Source organism: Cyprinodon tularosa, unplaced genomic scaffold (assembly GCF_016077235.1).
Source record: "Cyprinodon tularosa strain WSP-4 unplaced genomic scaffold, ASM1607723v1 ctg84, whole genome shotgun sequence".
Classification (NCBI taxonomy): Eukaryota; Metazoa; Chordata; class Actinopteri; order Cyprinodontiformes; family Cyprinodontidae; genus Cyprinodon; species Cyprinodon tularosa.
Genome location: NW_024039607.1, coordinates 550,946 through 569,408, shown reverse-complemented (window position 1 = coordinate 569,408; position 18,463 = coordinate 550,946). Strand labels below are relative to the sequence as shown.

Below are 18,463 nucleotides of genomic sequence, written 5' to 3'. Positions count from 1 at the left end.
AATTTCTTTGATTGCTCTTTTTAAGTGTACACACCAAAACACTCAGCTGTCTGTTTGTCTGTTCAGACCTGCAGAGCTGCCTGATCTGCATCGCCTGTCGGATACCACGCACGGAGTCTTTTATCACGAAGCAGGACCCGACAGGTAAAGCACAACCAGTTTCGATATTGTAAACAGGATGTAATTACATATTTGCTCATTAGAAGTTTGACAACTTTCTTTCGTTAAGTATTATCTTGAGTTAAACGCACAACTAAACAAGTTTAAACATTTAGTTTACATTTTAACTGTGCCATTCAAAATCAAGTTAACCTTTACTTTTCACTGATGTTTACTCTAAAGTGAGACCCTCATTCTCTCCACTTGAACTCGGCAGTGATCTGTCCTTGTGGCACTTCAAAGCTTTCATTATAAGCCTCTCAGCTTTTTTTAGCCTAAATACAGATTTTCCCTTTTAGTAGGGGTGTAAATCACATCCATCATGGCGATTCGATTCAGTATCGATTTCCTGACCCAACGATTCGATTATTTTCGATACTTTTTTTTTTTTTTTTTTTCTTTATAGACCTTACAGGCTAAACAAAGTTTCCAGTTTGAAATAAATCAATGAAAGCTGTAATATCGTTATGCATTTATTTTTTTATTTTTTTAGAAACAACAGCAAATAGCAGAAGTAGAAAAGTTGCATTAAAAAATACTGCAAAAATACTGCACATAATCAGTGCAATGAGTGCAATTCAATACCTCGGCTCCAGACGTCCCCGCCCCCTCCACAGACGCTCCGCTGCTCCTCTCCCAAATTGTAGCTGACCGCAGACAGTGCCGCAGACAGGAGGCCGGCTTGTTTTGTTTTTATGACCGAAATTGTGGAAAACAACTCGTGAAGTTTGACCCACTAGAAGAGCGAGGTGCGCGAGAACGCTGGGACACTTTTTCCTCCTGGATCTGCGCTCCTTTTGGCCCTCATGTCCCTCCGTCGTCGGACTAAACTCGCCCCCACTTCCTCGCCGCCTCGGCCATATCTAGACCCACAGTGTGTAGCACAGACCACGCTTCAATATTGAGCATAATTAAAAAATGTCTGTGTCAAGCTTACTGCAACACACCGCTGTAAGAGTATAACCAGGAAGCGAGGTAGGAGGGCAAAATAGGTTTAGCGCCACCGCAGCACGGGAGGGAGAATTACGCCCAGGAGCAAATGGATAAAAATAGACCGGAGGGGGAAAAAAAAATTAATCGATTCTCTTGCGGACGTGTCGATGCATCGGATCGTCGGCTGTTGGATCGATGCATCGATACAAAACCATTATTTCTTACACCCCTACCTTTTTTTTAAGACCCGAGGAGACGGATCTTTTAAAGCTGTGGCGCCTCGCCTCTGGAATGAGCTACCTTGTACCATTTGTTCTCTTGTTTATATAGACACTTTTAAGAGGTCTGTGAAAAGTGCTATAGAAATAAAGTTTACTTAATTACTTACTTACTTACCTTTCAGTATAACCTTCTGATCTTAGTAAATCTTGCTTATATCACCCATTGATGGGGGAGCTCTGAATGTTTGGAGGGGAAAACGTTTTCAGGACTGTACTTTGAGCTTCTTATGCTGTCATTCTTACAGAGGAGTCAGATTCGTCAAAAATGGGCCATAAATTTGTGAGCTTTGAACAAAACATTCTTTTAGCATTATGTTATAAAAGCCATTAGTTTCTGAGGGTTTGTTGCCAATTTCTGTATTTCTAAGTACATTTTCCTACCACCTAGCAAACACAGCTTTGGCTCTATGCAGAGAAAAAACACCTTAAAAATAAATCTGTTAACATTAAAATTCCCTGAATGTTTGATGCGGATCTCATTGTGAGGACAGCGTCTGTGAAAGCTAGATCACCGGAGGGGAATCAGCTCAAACTGATCTTTTGTGTTTATCTCTGTGTGACGCTTCGATTCCAGGGAAGATCATCTCCGTAGAAACGAGCGCTTTGCGAGCGACAAGCCGGCCTGGCTGGGAGGACCTGGTCAGGAAGTGCATTTATGCGTTTTTTCAGCCGCAGGGCAAAGAGCCCTCCCATGCCAAGAAGCTGCTGCATGAAGGTGAGAAGACACAAGCAACCCTACAACACCAAGAACTCCCTCTTATAAAAGCTCCGTCCAGCTTTCATATAGCAAGATAATTAACTGGTGCACCGTTTTAAATCAGAACTAGTTCTCTAGAAATACTAGGCTTCATTTGCAGATTATTAAAAAAAGGTATAAGCTGAATGTTTCCCATTAAAAATGTTAAAGATGAATAAACATCATTAGAAAAATGGCTACAAATTCACAGCAAAATATCAGATTTTTTTTCAATTAGTGCCTATTTATTTTAGTCAAGGTTAATGTTTTATTTAGATGACTTTATGCAGAATCCTCCAGCTGCAGCCAAATGTTTCCTTTTAACATCCTTTAGAAAATACTAGAAAATCTTTAAAAATACAAATGTCTAAATAGATTTTTTTTCTCTGATTGAACTATTTAGTCTTTCTGTTACTTTAAGTGCAGAGCCAGAAATTGAATCTGTATTGTTATTTAAATTAAAATGCATTACTTTGAAATAGAATTTCACTAGATTGATTTTAATGCTATGAAACTTTTAAATATATATTTAAATATATATTTAATTGAATTTTAGTTTGAAATTCAATTTGTCAGACAAGCGGCTCCTTTATCCACAGAATAATTAAACATAAAATCACAGATCGGCTTTTTTCATTTCAGGTTAAATAAACTTTTTGGCATTTTAAGCTGCAGCAGTGGAACGTACATAAGTTTTTCAGATGTCATTAACTACGTCATTATTAGGTAGAATAGATGCTTCTTAAAAAACAAAAGGACGGGCTCAAGCAACCTGTAGCCATTAGCTTAAGACTCCTCAGTAGCGTAGTGTAACCCGGGTTCGCCATCGATATGTTTTCATGCGGTGAATCACATGTTTATATCTAAAAAATTTCAATCGCTCCAGTTGCTAAAAAATACATTTTTATGTGAAATTTCAATCTGTTATTCTGTTTGATTGCTTTTCTGATTAATGATCCAGTTGAATGAGAAAAAGGCATGAATTTTCTAACTGAAATCGGAAATATATTAATTTTCTAATACAACAGCATACAATTTCTGAGAAATTAATCTACTTTCATAACATTATTTTCAATTTCAATTTAGTGAAATTCATTTTTAAACAAATATATCAGGATGATAAGAGATTAAGCTCTTTCTATGTTAGAAGCCTCTTATCTGGGTCAGGGTGGGAGGCTGTGGCCTGTAAACTGTTCACCCCATCACTGTTGATTACACACTGTACACTAAATCCTATGGGCATTTAACCGGGAAACCCAATGGACATTCAAAGAATTATTGTGCAGTAAAACACCTGCGTGTGAGAAGAACTGAATTTGGTGCTCACCATGTGGGACCAATTTTTCCTTTCCACTTTTGGGATTTGTGTTCCAATGCATTTTACTTAAAATCTGCAGATTGTAAATATTTGTTTTAACACAATATATGGCACCAGCATCAAACTAAAATAGCTTGTGTTTGTGTTATTTACTGCTCATTGCCGAGCCGAAACACTGTAACAGTGTAGTGTTACACTGGTTGTATATGCTCCAAAGGGGTAAGATGAGATTAAAGCATATTTGGCATTTTATTCGGAAATTAAAGTCCCAGAGTTTGGATGAAGAGTAGAGAGGCACAGAATCAAACTCTCCTATTTGTAGAAAGGTTCCTGCTGGTGTCATCATGCAGATCATGCATGATCATATACTAGAAGACCAAACCAAGGACTGAAGAAATTACCTTATTGGGTGTGCAGGTGATGCAGTGGTTAGCCCTCACGACCTATGTTCGGAGGCCTGAGTCCTCGACGCGGGCAACCCGGGTTCGAATCCGACCTGTGGTCCTTTCTTGCATGTCTCTCCCTCTCTCATACCCCCTTTCCTGTATGGCTGCTGTCGATAAAACGAGCCACTAGTGCCGTCAAAACAAAAAAAACAAAAAAAAAACAAAGGTCCTTATTGTACTAACATGACGCCTGACATTTTTTATTTGAAATAGGGTCTAGAAATTACCGTAAATTCCGGACTATACGCCCCTACTTTTTCCCGCTGTTTGAACACTGCGGCCTATAATACAGTGCGGCTAATACATGTTTTTTTTTCATGCCACGAAAAACAGACCAATAAAATTGATGAGTATTCACAGAGGTGATGACCAGTGTCGAGAAATCCTTCACCAAAACTGGCCGCATGCAAAGGGCATCTTTCACTGATGTCTGCCAGTGGGTTCTCAATGCGTGGAGCCGTGTGAAAACATCCAGCATCACCGGCGGGTTTCGGAAGGCTGGGCTGCTGCGGGATGAAGAGGACCGCGAGTGCCCAAGTGAGAGCGACAAGGATGAGACTGAAGTGTGACAGCATCCTGAAGCTGTTCCATTCAGACACCGAGGAAGAGGACTTTGTGGGTTTTAGTGCGCAGGAGGAAGAAGAAAGTGATTAATGACTTTTCCTGTTTGGCTGCAATGTTCTGTGCGTTGTTCAATTAAAAGTACTGGTATATGCAGCGTTATTTGCGTGTTACCGACACATACGGATATTTAAATGTGTTACAGGTAGTAAAAAAAAAACAAAAAAAAACATTCATAATATGTACCGTATTTGTCTGTTTTATCATACGGATTAAATCAAACGTTAAAAAATGCTCACGTGTAATATCTTTATTTGTAAATATCTCATACAACGTGGGAAACCTGCGGCTTAAAATCCGGTGCGGCTTATAAAAGTACAAAATTTATTTTCTTTCTAAAATTAGAGCGTCCGGCTTGTGATCAGGTGCTCTCTATAGTCCGGAATTGACGGTAGTTGCATTTGCAATACATACACAATATACAAATCTATTTTAGTCACATGAAAGACAAGAGTAACTCTGAATCTCTCCCACCAGTCCTTAAGTTGGTGGTTCCAAAAAAAAAAGTAAAAAAAAAAAAAAATCCACTGGACTTTTTTTTCCAAGTTTGAAGATGCCTGCTTACCATCCAGGAAGCTTTTGCAATTCAAAGTGTCCGTTTTAAAAGCTGCCTGGATGGGAAGCGAAACGTCTTCAAATTTGGACACAAAGTCCAGTGGATTGTTTTTCAAAAATTTTTTTTAATGACTATGACCTGGATGACTGAGATCGTCACCATTAAGATGATGGGTTCAATTAAATTCCTGACAATTTACTCTGGAAAAGCAAACCTTTAAGATCATGAAAAACCTGAAAACCTAGAGTGAATCATCTACATGCTAGTGCATAGTGCAATATTGATAGAAGATGACAGCAATGGGTTTATAGAAAAATCATAGTTTTAAACATTATTTTTTATTAATCTTAATTTTTTTTTGAGAGACAGAGAACTTGTTGACTTTTACTTTTGTGAAACCATACATAGTTGAATTTGTACGTTGGTTCTTGCATTGCTCCAGCTTTGGTTTTGGCTGAATTCCTACTGAGGAATTTAGGCATTGTTGCGCCTTTACAAAACTTCAGAGCCTCTAGTTCGAAGGAATTTAAAGCCAGACATTCAGGTTCATAGTGACACCGTATGAAATAAATCCCCTCCATTGTTTCCTTTTGACAAATCGAACCCAAATGCTCCTTTTTTTTAGTTTATTCTTTCGTAGAAAAAGTTTATATTTGATGCCAGTTTGGTTTTAAAATCAAAAGTTGGAATGGTTGATTAAACGGTTGATAAAAACACTAACACTTGATAAAAACACTTGTTTTTAAAGGTTTTTAGGAGTCACCTTATAAATAAAAGCTGTTCAAAAGCACATGACTGTAAAGAACAACAAAATAGATAAAGGTTGTAAAGAAAAGTTAGAAAAATTTCTCCACATTGATTTAAGAGACTGATTTAGCCAAGAAGAAGATGATTTTCTCCATTTTTCATCCCTATAATCAACTCTGTAATCTATGGAGTCTATATTCTGACCTTTTAACATCTAATGTAATAAATAATCCCTACCTCATGGTTTTTGTTTATGTTTATCATGTGCATGTTTGTAAAAGTTTATCCTCAAAAGGAAAGAAATTTACTGTTTTTGCGACTAGCTGTCACTATTCTCTCTCTTCATCAGTGATGGCACGCGGCACAGCTGTCAGCCCCCTGTACCATTTCACATTAAGCGATGGCACGCCGCTCAGCGCACAGACACGCTGCAAGTTCTGCTGCCCACCAAAACCAGACGTACAGCCCTTCATCATGGGCATTCACACTATTGACAGGTACCGTGACCCGTAGACATACTGTGTGCAATATCCATGTGATGATCCAAAACTAAACCTTTAATATATGCAGTTAAAACACACAAAAGTTTTTAGTATTTTCTTGAAATTGTTGGTGTTTTTGGTCTTTGTTTTAAACATGATGCACACTTTCAACTTGAGGAATAAATCTTTATTTTCAGTTTTTTTAAATAAAAAAAAATAAATCTGGAAAATGCAACATGCTTTTTTTTTAAAGAAAAAAAAAAGCCTGAAGGGTTTCTGATTCTTCTTTTAGGAACCTTTGTCTATCCGATTAATAATCCATTTATCAATAGATTAATCGATTTGCAAAAGAATCTTCAGTTGCAGCCCTACTTTACAGTTACTTTGTTGTTCTCTTACATAAAATCTCAAAGTGTGCCTCAAGTCTTTGTATCAGAAATTATTATATATGTAAATAGTTCTGTGAATGTTTTAAAATGTAGATTTATCCCAAACTTTTCCAGATGTTTTAGATATGTGAATTTTTATGTTCCGTTGGAGTCAAACTTATTGTCCCTCTCCTTCAGGGAACACATCACTGCTAGCTCTCAGGAAAACACTAACCCCAGCCTTCCACTGACCCCCAGCAGTATTGCTCACACCCCCACCCAGCCCCCCTCACTTCCCCCTGGCAGTAACTCAAGCCAAGGCTCTGTCCTTCATACCAACAACAACAACGCCTCCTCCCTCGGACACAACCCCTCCACACCAACAGGCTACCTGACGCCCAATCGGACGAACTGCCCCCCAGAGGTCAACAGTCCCTCTGCTCTCAGCAGTCCACACACAGCCTCCTCTACCTCTTTTATGTCACCCAGGATGCCACATGCCAGTCCTGGGTTAGGGGGAAGCCCTCGAGTACCAGGGAACCCCTTCTCGCCCTCCACGCCGGGCCTCCAGTCGCCTTCGGGGGCAGCCAGTAGCGGCGGCAGCCTCAACAGACAGCATTCTGCCGGCGATAGTAATAGTGGGGTTAATGGTGGGTCAGCAGGGTCTTTCCCCCTGTCCTCGCCTGGACTTCAGAGACAAGCCAGTTTGCCCACCGGCTCCTCCACTCGACCACAGTCGGCAAAGCCCCAAACTGGAGGGGGGGATGGGGGAGAGGACTCTGCTAAAGCCCCCCTACCTCCTGCCTCACAGCTGGGGAACTCCAGACTCAACCAGCTCCTGGACAGCAGTGTTTCAGGAGTGGAATCCAACAACAACTCATCACCTCATCCTCCTCACCCCTCCCTGGGTCTTCATTGTCCCGCTTCCCACAGCAGTCTGACGGAGCGCCACAAGATTCTGCACAGGCTGCTCCAGGACAGCAGTCCAAACGACACCGCCGCCGCCGCGTCCGAGGTCGGAGGAAATAAAAATGAAGTAGAGATCAAGAAGGAGCCGCCTGCCAGTCCGGCTCCGGGCACAGCGCCCCACAAGCCCAATCCCAGAGAGCCGCGGGACCACCAGTTACTGCGATTTCTTCTGGATACCGACGAAAAGGTGATTGTCAGTCTTTTTGCTGCCACATGTATATTTTACTCCCATCTCAGAAAAAAGGTGATTCTAACCAAATGTGTTTTTTTTAAAGGACTTGGGAGACCTTCCACCTCCGTCGGCCTTGAGCCTTCAGACGGTTCGAGTGAAGGTAGAGAAGAGAGCCAGCAGCGAGGGCCTGACTTGTTCCGGTTCGTCCGTCCCAGCCGGAGGGACGTCCAAACTAACGAGCGGCTCGGCTTGCATCAGCCCTAAATCAAGTCCTCTGGGGGAGAACCGCAGAGATAGCAGAGACTCAACGGTACACAGCAGCTTTTCACACTACACCCCAAATTTAAACTCTGATTCATTCAAACCAGGTCATTCTTCTTCTTCTTCTATTCTTAATGTGCGTCTTTTATGAGGAAGCTTAAACGGTACAACAAAAAACAGTTGTACCGTTTAAGCCTGAGTTGAACTTTTCTGTTGCAGTTTAAATTTCTTTCACATGACAGAAAAGTTAAAATGTATTTTAAATGCTCAGGTTTTATCTCTGAATTTCAACCTCCTTCTGTCAGTGAGCTCCAGAGCAGCTTTGGCTCAGGACGGGATTTACCATTAGGCAATACTAGGCAGCTGCCTAGGGACCCAAGTTCCTACTGGGGGCCCCATAAAACTCTGTTTACATGTATGGTTAATATAGCTATTACTTATTTGTGCACATTAATTATGGTTTTGATAAAAATCCTTTCGCTAAATTGCCATCAAAAAGCTTATAATATTATGTGTGTCTCAACACCCCCCCTTCAGTGTCAACCACATTGGATCAGTCCATTTGCCGCACTTGTTCAGAAAGGTCCAAACAGAAAGCAGCAAACCAGTTGAAAACAAACAGTGCAAAGAGCCGTGTTGCCAAATTAGCACTTTTGTCGCTATTTGATGTGTGTGTCGCAAAAACCACACTCGTCAAATGTCGCTTGGGTCTGGTGGCAAACCAGTTTTGCTGGTATGCTTCTGCACCGTCGGTTTGGAATTTCTAGGGACGCACAGCAGTTTCCTGCCAAAGCGCAAGCGGGAGCGTATTCGACAACTCGCAAGAACTTCGCCAAATGGTCACGAGAACTTCGACGGCGCCGGCGGGAGTGTTTATCTTCAAAAACAACAGTGGTGCGTCCGCAAGATGGATCTAGAATTGCTAGACATAAAAGAGGAACAGGTTCTGTTATTGGAGTTGGCAAAAAGACAAAGGAGGAAGCGTAGTTGTCCATTGTAGTTGTTCCTCGGTTTGCAAAAATGGCGCGCCCCGGCACCGAATCGAGAAGGACGACCTCACAGACAGCCGGAAAGGCGTACCAAGGACCAATCACAGCTGCTTTTTGTCTGCGCAATTCCGCTTGAGGTCTACGTTGGTTTGCCACCGTCCGACGCGTAGTCAGGATTTTTTTCAGAGACAGAGACAGATTTGACAGTTGCAGAGGCTAAGCGTCAGAAGCATAAATTGGCCTGAACGTCTCCATACATGGGTCGTGCGTTCTAACCACTGCGCCACCTGCACGCCTTTTTTTCGCTGTATTTAGCGACTTTTCAGACCCCTCTAGTACTTAGATTACACAAAAACGCCTAGCGCCAAATCCACTGAGTTTTTTCTTTTGCTGGAGACTTTAGAGACAACATATAAACCCCGCCTCCTGCTCACCTCTATCTTGTCTGCTGTCATGATTCATGCAGCTATTATTTAATCCAAATGAAAAATGGAGAACAGATAAGCAGATCATAGCCTGTCTACAGTGAAAAGAAGGACTGGGTTATTTACTTTTGCCGTCGCCTTTTGGAAAACACAGGAAAGAGCAATCAGCTAAGTGAGCTTAGTGCTTGCAAACAAATAGAGAGGAAAACAACAAGAAGAGAGGGACAAAACATAGAACAAATAATGTATGTCTATTCTATTAGCATTTCTGTATCTGTATAATGGGTCTGTTTTATGTGCTGTCTTCTCAATTCAGTGGGCCCCCTGCCTGTCTTTGCCTAGGGCCCCAAATTTCCTAAATCCACCCCTGCTATGGCTACAATGTGTGAGTGCTTGTGTGAATGGCTGAATGTATTGTAAAGCACTTTGGTCAAGTCCTCTCACTTGAAAAAGCGCTACACAAGTGCAGGCCATTTACCACTGTTTACATCAACATTCCATGCACACCCTCACAGAAGACACTTTTTCCTTCCACTCAACTTCTTTTTTTAAAATACGCTATAACCTCCTCACATTATTAATAGAAAGTCAGGAGGACTACATTTTTGGTTTTAATTATCAATGAGCCATTATGTTTTTAAAATTATAGGAAAGGATCAGCAAAGCTTACTGGTGTCAATTTATCAAAGCAACACTACGTGACTTTTTATTCTAGTTTTAGTTTAATTCTAAATATATTAAATCAGTCTCAGGTCAGTATCAGTTTATATCAATGCTCTGTGCATCCTGCCTTTTAAAAACTCGCCTTTGTAACTTGAGAGGATTAGATTCGTCCCCGCGTCATGTGACACAGAGCCCCGCTTTATGGCAATCTGAGCTCCTCTTAAACTCAAGAGCTAACCCTAAAAACTGTTGTTAGACAGCAAAACAGATTGGGGGGGTCCCCTCATTAATGGAGGAGCAGAAGGTCATCAAAACAAGAGAGCTAGTCTCTAAAACAGACATGGCTATGGCTTGATGCTAACATGTTTGTTAGCTGTCAGAATTCTGAGAAAAAAAGTCTGAATTCTGAGATTAAAGCCAGAATTCTGAGAAAAAAAATCAGAATTCTGACTTTTTTCCCATACTAAACTGAAATAAAAAAATTTTCAGTGGCCCTAATCCTCTTCCGTACTTTAGGGAGCTTTAGTTGAATGTTTTTTTTCTTGGACTTTGTCTCCAGTGTCAGTCTGTCACGCAGCCCGACCTTTACACTTTACTGACCTTTTCTATTCCTGTTTTATTTTCCCACCCTGTTCCCTTTTTACCACATTTTTACAGTATTGCTCTGTTCTCTCTGCCTCCTGCCCTTAGATATCTGTTGGAGCTGCTGATAAGGACCCTCCTAACCAGCTTCTGCCTGGCCTCAGAGGTCCACTCACGGCCAAACAAGGCACTGAAGACTCAGTAAACGGTGGAGGAGGCCCTCTACATTCTCCATCCACACAACTCCCAGCTCCGCTCCAGTCCCCAGTACCTCATCTCCAGTCCCCCTTGTCCCAGCCTCAGTCGGTTCCCCAGCTGCATTCCCCGTCCCCTCAGCTCCACTCCCCTTCCCTCCAGCTCAGACTTCAGTCACCTACTCATCTCCAGCCTGGTGAGGCCTGCACTCCCCGCAACGTTAATGTGAAGAGAGAGCCTCCAGGGACACCAAACAGAGGTAAAATGCAGCTGTTTGTGTGGGTTGTGTTTTTACCTACATTAAGGAGGTTATGTTTTAGGAGAAACTGTGTGCGTGTTTTCTGTCTGTATAAAACTTAGTTTTAATGAAACTTTTACTAGAGGTGCGCCTCATGGAGCGATGATCCGGTTGTAATCCACATACAGGATTCTTTAACATTGTGTGTTTTATGGAAGAAACAAACAGTTCCGACCTTAATCAGGGGGCTGCAGCATTGTCTATGGACAGTAGGGATGTAAATCACATTCATCATGGCGATTCGATTCAGTATCGATTTCCTGACCCAACGATGCAATTATTTTCAATACTCAAGAATACACCACGATTCGATTTAATTCGATTAATTGGTTCATTTTTTTTTTACCACACCTTACAGGCTAGACAATGTTTCAAATTTGAAATACATCAAGGAAAGCTGTAATATCATTATGCCTTTTTTTTTTTTTTTTTTTTTTTAGAAACAACAGCAAATAACAGAAGTAGAAAAGTTGCACTCCACCTTTTCCTATTAAAACCTCATTCCCTGAAAAATAATAATACGTTATAGATTCTGAAAGGCCTTGCATCAAAAAATACTGCACAAAATGAGTGCAATGAGTGCAATGCAATACCTCGGCTCCAGACGTCCCCGCCCCCTCCACAGACGCTACGCTGCACCTCATCCAAATTGTAGCTGACCGCAAACAGTGCAGACAGGAGGCCGGCTTGTTTTGTTTTTATGACCGAAATTGTGGAAAACAAGTCGTGAAGTTTGACCCGCTAGAAGAGCGAGGTGAGCGAGAACACTGGGAGCCTTTTTCGACCTGGATCTCCGCTCTTTTTGGCCCTCATGTCCCTCCGGCATCGGACTAAACTCACCCCCACTTCCTCGCCGCCTCGGCCGTATCTAGACCCACAGCGTGTAGCTCAGACCACGCTTCAATATTGAGCATAAATTCAAAATGTCTGTGTCAAGCTCACTGCAACCCACTGCTGCAAGAGTATAACCAGGAAGCGAGGTAGGAGGGCAAAATAGGTTTAGCGCCACCGCAGCACGGGAGGGAGAATTACGCCCAGGAGCAAATGGATAAAAATAGACTGGAGGAAAAAAAAAACATAAATCGATTATCTTGTGGACATGTCGATGCATCGGATCGTCGGCTGTTGGATCGATGCATCGATACAAAACCATTATTATTTACACCCCTAATTCACAGCTTCACCATTGGACTCCAAAAGTTAAGATCCAGATGTGAAAATTTTAGCTATAGGTTTAGGTCACAATATGAGGAGCTCTGCGAGTGCTTTTCTAGTTTAGAAAACACTGTGGGTTTGAAATCGTATGAGCCTAAAACACATTAACTTCTCACAATTCAGCAGGTTCAATACATTAACTACCTACTGATGCTTCTGTCAACCAGCTAGTGATCAAATCGGATGTCTCTTAAGGACTGGTTATACTCTCGCAGCAGTGTGTCGCAGTGATCTTGTCGCAGATATGATGTTGGTTTATGCTCAATTTTGAAGCGTGGTCTGCGCTGCTATTCCACGCCACAACGCAAGAGTGTCAATCACGAACTAGCTGTGGGTCTAGATACGCCGAGGCGGTGAGGAAGTGGGAGCAAGTTTTTGTGACACCATAGGGTCATGAGGGTCCAAAAAGAGCAGGGATCCAGGTGGAAAAAGGGCCCCAGCATTCTTGCGCACCTCGCTCTTCTAGCTGGTCCATCTTCACGAGTCGTTTTCCACAATGGCGGTCATACAAACAAAACAAGCCGGTAAACTACCAAACAGGAAATACACATAGTGTATAGTGCATAGAGTGGATGTAGATTCGACCAATCAGAGCCCTAGTGTCTGTTACACTGTCTGCGGTCACCTACAATTTGGGAGAGGTGCAGCAGAGTGTCTGCGGATGGGGTGGGGGCATATTTGCGTTCACTGCTAAGAACACGGAGACGACCTGGTTTCTGTGTATAAACCAACCCTAGTCAGATATGAACTCATTGAAATACTATCTTTGTTGATTTGTTGGGGATTTTACCCAGCAGAGTTATTCCACCTGTCAGAGCAGCGGCCGTCCCAGAGGAAATCTCCTCCTAACGGGAGGGATCAGGTTCCTAGAGGTCAGAGCTCTGTGACCTTCGGCTCTGACTCTTCAGGCCATCCACAGTGGCTCCTCATATTATTGTCCATTGCTGGTAACATAAAACTGAGCAGCGCTTTGGCACTAACACACACACAAAACAAAAATGGAGGGAATGTTGATTAAAGGTCATGGCTACAGTTTTTCATCAAAACAATAAACTTCTCAAAAATTGTACTTTAATGGAAGGATATGGTGATGCTGAATGAAGACATAAATGTTAAAGAAAAATATCTAGCATATAAATCATTTTTATACATTTTTGATAGGTCTAAAATGTCTAAATATATTTGATCACTATGCTAACATTTTTCAAAACAAAGCGGCGCGTGTATGACGTCATCCGCACGCCGGACTGGAGTCGTAACAGGCAGCCCGGGCCACAGGCGGCTACGCTCTACCCCTTCTATTAATTCGGCGAGCTAATCTGAATCGTTCAATTCCATTTAGAGAGCGAGATCATCTGTAGTAGCACTAGACATCTTCCAGGCATGTGAGTAAAACTAGCAGCAGTTCAGCGGACAAGATGAATGAATTGTAGCCGGCGCGCACAGATGACGTCATACACGTGCCGTTTCATTTTTAAAAGATATAAATATAAAAAATATAACCGCAGATGTCTGGGGGACAGTGATTCACCTACATGTTATGAATGCTGACGTACTATAAATAATACATTATGAACAGTTTAGTTTGCGCCTTCAAGTCGTTGCCCATAGGAAGACTTTATAGACGTTAACGGAATATCTTCAGAACAGCTCCAAATGACACAAAACTAATATGGGTGAGTAGAACATGATGTAATAACGTAAAATCAAGGGCCCAATGTAAAAAAAAACGGCGTTTTCCTTTAATTTTGGGAGATCAGTCATCAGCAAGTACCTTGATGTGAAACCAATCTTTTCGACCACTGAAATCTACCTCTGTAAAGGTCTGAAAAACACCCCCTGTCAACATTTTGAACTTTAATTTATATTTGAAGATGTTATTTCAGAAGTTGTTTTTTCACAGGCATTTTGTTTTTTCAGTAAGATAATTTAAATATCTTGTGTCTTGTGATCTTATAACAACTGTAAGTGCCAGTTATAAAAAGAATTGTGTATCGGTGAAAATCAGAATACCTGTCAGGCTTTTTAAAGATAAAGTTAAAGAAACCTGTAACCGTTGTACCCCTATTATTTATTTAGTCTCTTGTCTTTTGTTTTCTTGTGGCAGGACTTGGTGACGGCGGCCAAACCTCAGGCTGCAGCATCCAGTCGCAGCCATCCTTTGATTTCTGCAACCCTGCCACTCCAGGCCAGCAACAGGGCCAGGGAGACCTCTTTCAGACCCCCAAAGACAGCAGCCCTTTTCCAGAGACAGAAGTTCTCAACCCCTTTGCTCCTAGCTCAGGTACTCCATACCTGTGAACTTTTCTCTGACTTATTATTTTTCTACAAATCTGTTTAACTGTCTTACAATCAGATATTGCTACCAAATAAAAGTTATTGGATTCTTTTTCAGGGCTAACGAAGATGGATGTGGGAGATTCTCAGTTCCAGCCTTTGGCTCTGTCTGACACTCTGTCCTTTGATGGACTCGGAACTCCTTTACAGACGTCTTTATCGTCACCTCAAGAGTAAGTATGATGACAGGATTTCGATCCACAGACTGCTGGATCTGTTGGTTTATTAGTTCTTGCTCTAGAGTGATTCCACCCCTATTTTTCTTACTGAATATTCAGTGTTTTTCATGTCAAAGTCAAAGAGTCTGCAATGTCAGGGTGCCACAAGGGTCACTCTTGGGAACTATTCTCTTTTTGTTTTTTGTTTTTTTAAATCTAGATGATAAAATCAAAATTATTTTTTTTAATCATTTGTATGCTGATAATGGTTGCCCTAATATTTAAACCTCTCCACCTTACTGTACTATTTTGCTATTATAATGCAGTCCCTAAAATACTTGTATCTGATGTATGACGGAAAACAAAACTTTAGATAAAGACTGTGAGAGCCAAATACGTCAAATTAGGTTAAATTTGTGCTCTTTGTCCAACTAAACCTCAGAAACCTTTAGGTTTCTCTTTGTTGTTTGAGTCAGAAACTTCAAACTCTGTTGTCAGCCAATCAAAAAAGTTTTTTTCTTTTAACTATAAACTAGTTTTAGTTGTTATCTTACATGTATTGTCTTTTGTGCTATTGTAAATCACTTTAGTAGTGCTTGACCTTTAAAAGTCCTTTAAATTGAGTTTAAATTCAGAAAGGTGAGAGATTCTGATTGTGTTTCCCTGAGCAGGCAGTGTGTGCCCTGTACGCTGGACGAAGAGCTGGGACCCCCGACCACGCCTGAAGCCCGTAACGATGAGAAGGCTCTGATTGAGCAGCTTGTTTCCTTTCTGAGTGGAACAGATGAGAGCGAGCTGGCTGAACTGGACAAGGCCCTGGGTATCGACAAACTGGTACAGGTAAGACATTAAACACTTTAGTATAAATGAGAACAGAGTGAAGCTGCTTGATACTGAAACATAAAATTCTCGTTTTGATTGGCAGGAATTGATGCAGAAATGTAAGAAAATGGATACTTGTTATAGAAAGGAGTTACAGTTCCAGACTTTTCTATTTAGTCTGCTGGGATTTAGATATTTAATCCCAGAGATACTAAAAGGGCCCAACCTCATAATAGAAGTATAAGAAACTGTACTTTGTATGTATAACTGGGCGTGCAGGTGGCGCAGTGGTTCGTGCGCATGACCCATGTACGGAGGTCTTAGTCCTTGTTACGGCCGACCCGGGTTCCAATGCAGCCTGTGGTCCTTTGCCGCATGTCTCTCTCCCTCTCTCATGCCCCCTTTCCCTCAGCCTACTGTCAGAAAAATCAGCCACTAGTGCCGTAAAAAATAAAAAAATAAAATAAAAAAAATAAAATAACTGTATTGATGTATATTTTAAACAGGTCAGAATCTTTACTTAGATTCATGCTGTTCAGTGAGAAGTTTACAACATATACTATAGTAGTTTTAATGGTTTATTTAAACAGTGTTTACAGATTAAATACTATTAATATAATGTGACTTTTCTAGAGAATCATTATACAGTTATTTTATACAGGGTTTCCACATTCTTAAATAATTCCCTGACTTTTAACTGACTCAGGATTAGTTTTCCCTGATAAAATACAGGTGCTGGTCATAAAATTAGAATATCATGAAAAAGTAGATTGATTTCAGTAATTCCATTTAAAAAGTGAAACTTGTATATTATATTCATACATTACATACAAACTCATATATTTCAGATGTTTATTTTGTTTAATTTTGATGATTACAAATGACAACAAATGAAAATCTCAAATTCATCATATCAGAAAATTAGAATATTGTGAAAAGGTTCAAAATTGATGGCCCCTGGTGCCACACTCTAATCAGCTAATTAACTCAAACCACCTGCAAAAGCCTTTAAATGGTCTTTCAGTCTAGTTCTATAGGCTACACAATCATGGGGAAGACTGCTGACTTGACAGTTGTCCAAAAGACGACCATCGACACCTTGCACAAGGAGGGCAAGACACAAAAGGTCATCGCTAAAGAGGCTGGCTGTTCACAGAGCTCAGTGTCCAAGCACATTAATAGAGAGGCGAAGGGAAGGAAAAGATGTGGTCGAAAAAAGTGTACAAGCAAGAGAGATAACCGCACCCTGGAGAGGATTGTGAAACAAAACCCATTCAAAAATGTGGGGGAGATTCACAAAGAGTGGACTGCAGCTGGAGTGAGTGCTTCAAGAACCACCACACACAGACGTATGAAAGACATGGGTTTCTGCTGTCGCATTCCTTGTGTCAAGCCACTCTTGAACCACAGACAGCGTCAGAAGCGTCTTGCCTGGGCTAAAGAGAAACAGGACTGGACTGCTGGTGAGTGGTCCAAAGTCATGTTCTCTGATGAAAGTAAATTTTGCATTTCCTTTGGAAATCAAGGTCCCAGAGTCTGGAGGAAAAGAAGAGAGGCACTTCATCCACGTTGCTTGAAGTCCAGTGTAAAGTTTCCACAGTCAGTGATGGTTTGGGGTGCCATGTCATCTGCTGGTGTTGGTCCATTGTGTTTTCTGAGGTCCAGGGTCAACGCAGCCACATACCAGGAAGTTTTAGAGCACTTCATGCTTCCTGCAGCTGACCAACTTTTTGGAGATGCAGATTTCATTTTCCAACAGGACTTGGCACCTGCACACAGTGCCAAAGCTACCAGTACCTGGTTGAAGGACCATGGTATCCCTGTTCTTAATTGGCCAGCAAACTCTCCTGACCTTAACCCCATAGAAAATCTATGGGGTATTGTGAAGAAGAAGATGCAATACACCAGACCCAACAATTCAGAAGAGCTAAAAGCCACTATTAGAGCAACCTGGGCTATCATAACACCTGAGCAGTGCCACAGACTGATCGACTCCATGCCACGCCGCATTGCTGCAGTAATACAGGCCAAAGGAGGCCCAACTAAATACTGAGTGCTGTACATGCTCATACTTTTCATGTTCATACTTTTCAGTTGGCCAACATTTCTATAAATCCTTTGTTTTTATTGGTCTTCAGTAATATTCTAATTTTCTGATATGATGAATTTGAGATTTTCATTTGTTGTCATTTGTAATCATCAAAATTAAACAAAATAAACATCTGAAATATATGAGTTTGTATGTAATGTATGAATATAATATACAAGTTTCACTTTTTAAATGGAATTACTGAAATCAATCTACTTTTTCATGATATTCTAATTTTATGACCAGCACCTGTAAATGCAGCAACAAGACAATAATAATAACATAACAGGTCACCAATTTAACATGTTTAGCTCTATAACATTTAAATGCACCTCTCTAATGTCTAAGGGAATAAAATTTAATGAACATGATAGCGCTTTCTAGCTTGTTTGTCGTTTTGGTAACTGGATCAAAATTACCGCTAGGTGGACAAATATCACGCCATCTGCCGGAAAATCATGCGGCTTTTTCAAATCACGCGCCTTTTCCAAATCCCGCAAGACTGTGTACAAAACAACAAAAATGGCACCGGCAACACTTCTGGGTCTTTTTCATCGAATGTCTGTGATTTTAAAGTAATTTTGAATGATAAATAATTTTTTTTTTGCCCGGCGAGCAAATGCAATGAAATTTGTACTCTC

At 41.1% G+C, this 18,463-nt stretch overlaps 1 protein-coding gene across 1 annotated transcript in view; it reads left to right on the top strand.

The window, feature by feature from the left end:
• Positions 1 to 18,463, top strand: part of ncoa1 (nuclear receptor coactivator 1) — a 56,889-nt gene that overhangs the window by 25,533 nt on the left and 12,893 nt on the right. Inside the window, exons 7-15 of the mRNA XM_038272799.1 lie at positions 67 to 144; positions 1,948 to 2,088; positions 6,147 to 6,294; positions 6,846 to 7,803; positions 7,892 to 8,098; positions 10,817 to 11,162; positions 14,524 to 14,700; positions 14,812 to 14,926; positions 15,583 to 15,751. Coding sequence (XP_038128727.1) covers positions 67 to 144; positions 1,948 to 2,088; positions 6,147 to 6,294; positions 6,846 to 7,803; positions 7,892 to 8,098; positions 10,817 to 11,162; positions 14,524 to 14,700; positions 14,812 to 14,926; positions 15,583 to 15,751 — 2,339 coding nt within the window. The remainder of the gene's footprint in view (positions 1 to 66; positions 145 to 1,947; positions 2,089 to 6,146; positions 6,295 to 6,845; positions 7,804 to 7,891; positions 8,099 to 10,816; positions 11,163 to 14,523; positions 14,701 to 14,811; positions 14,927 to 15,582; positions 15,752 to 18,463) is intronic.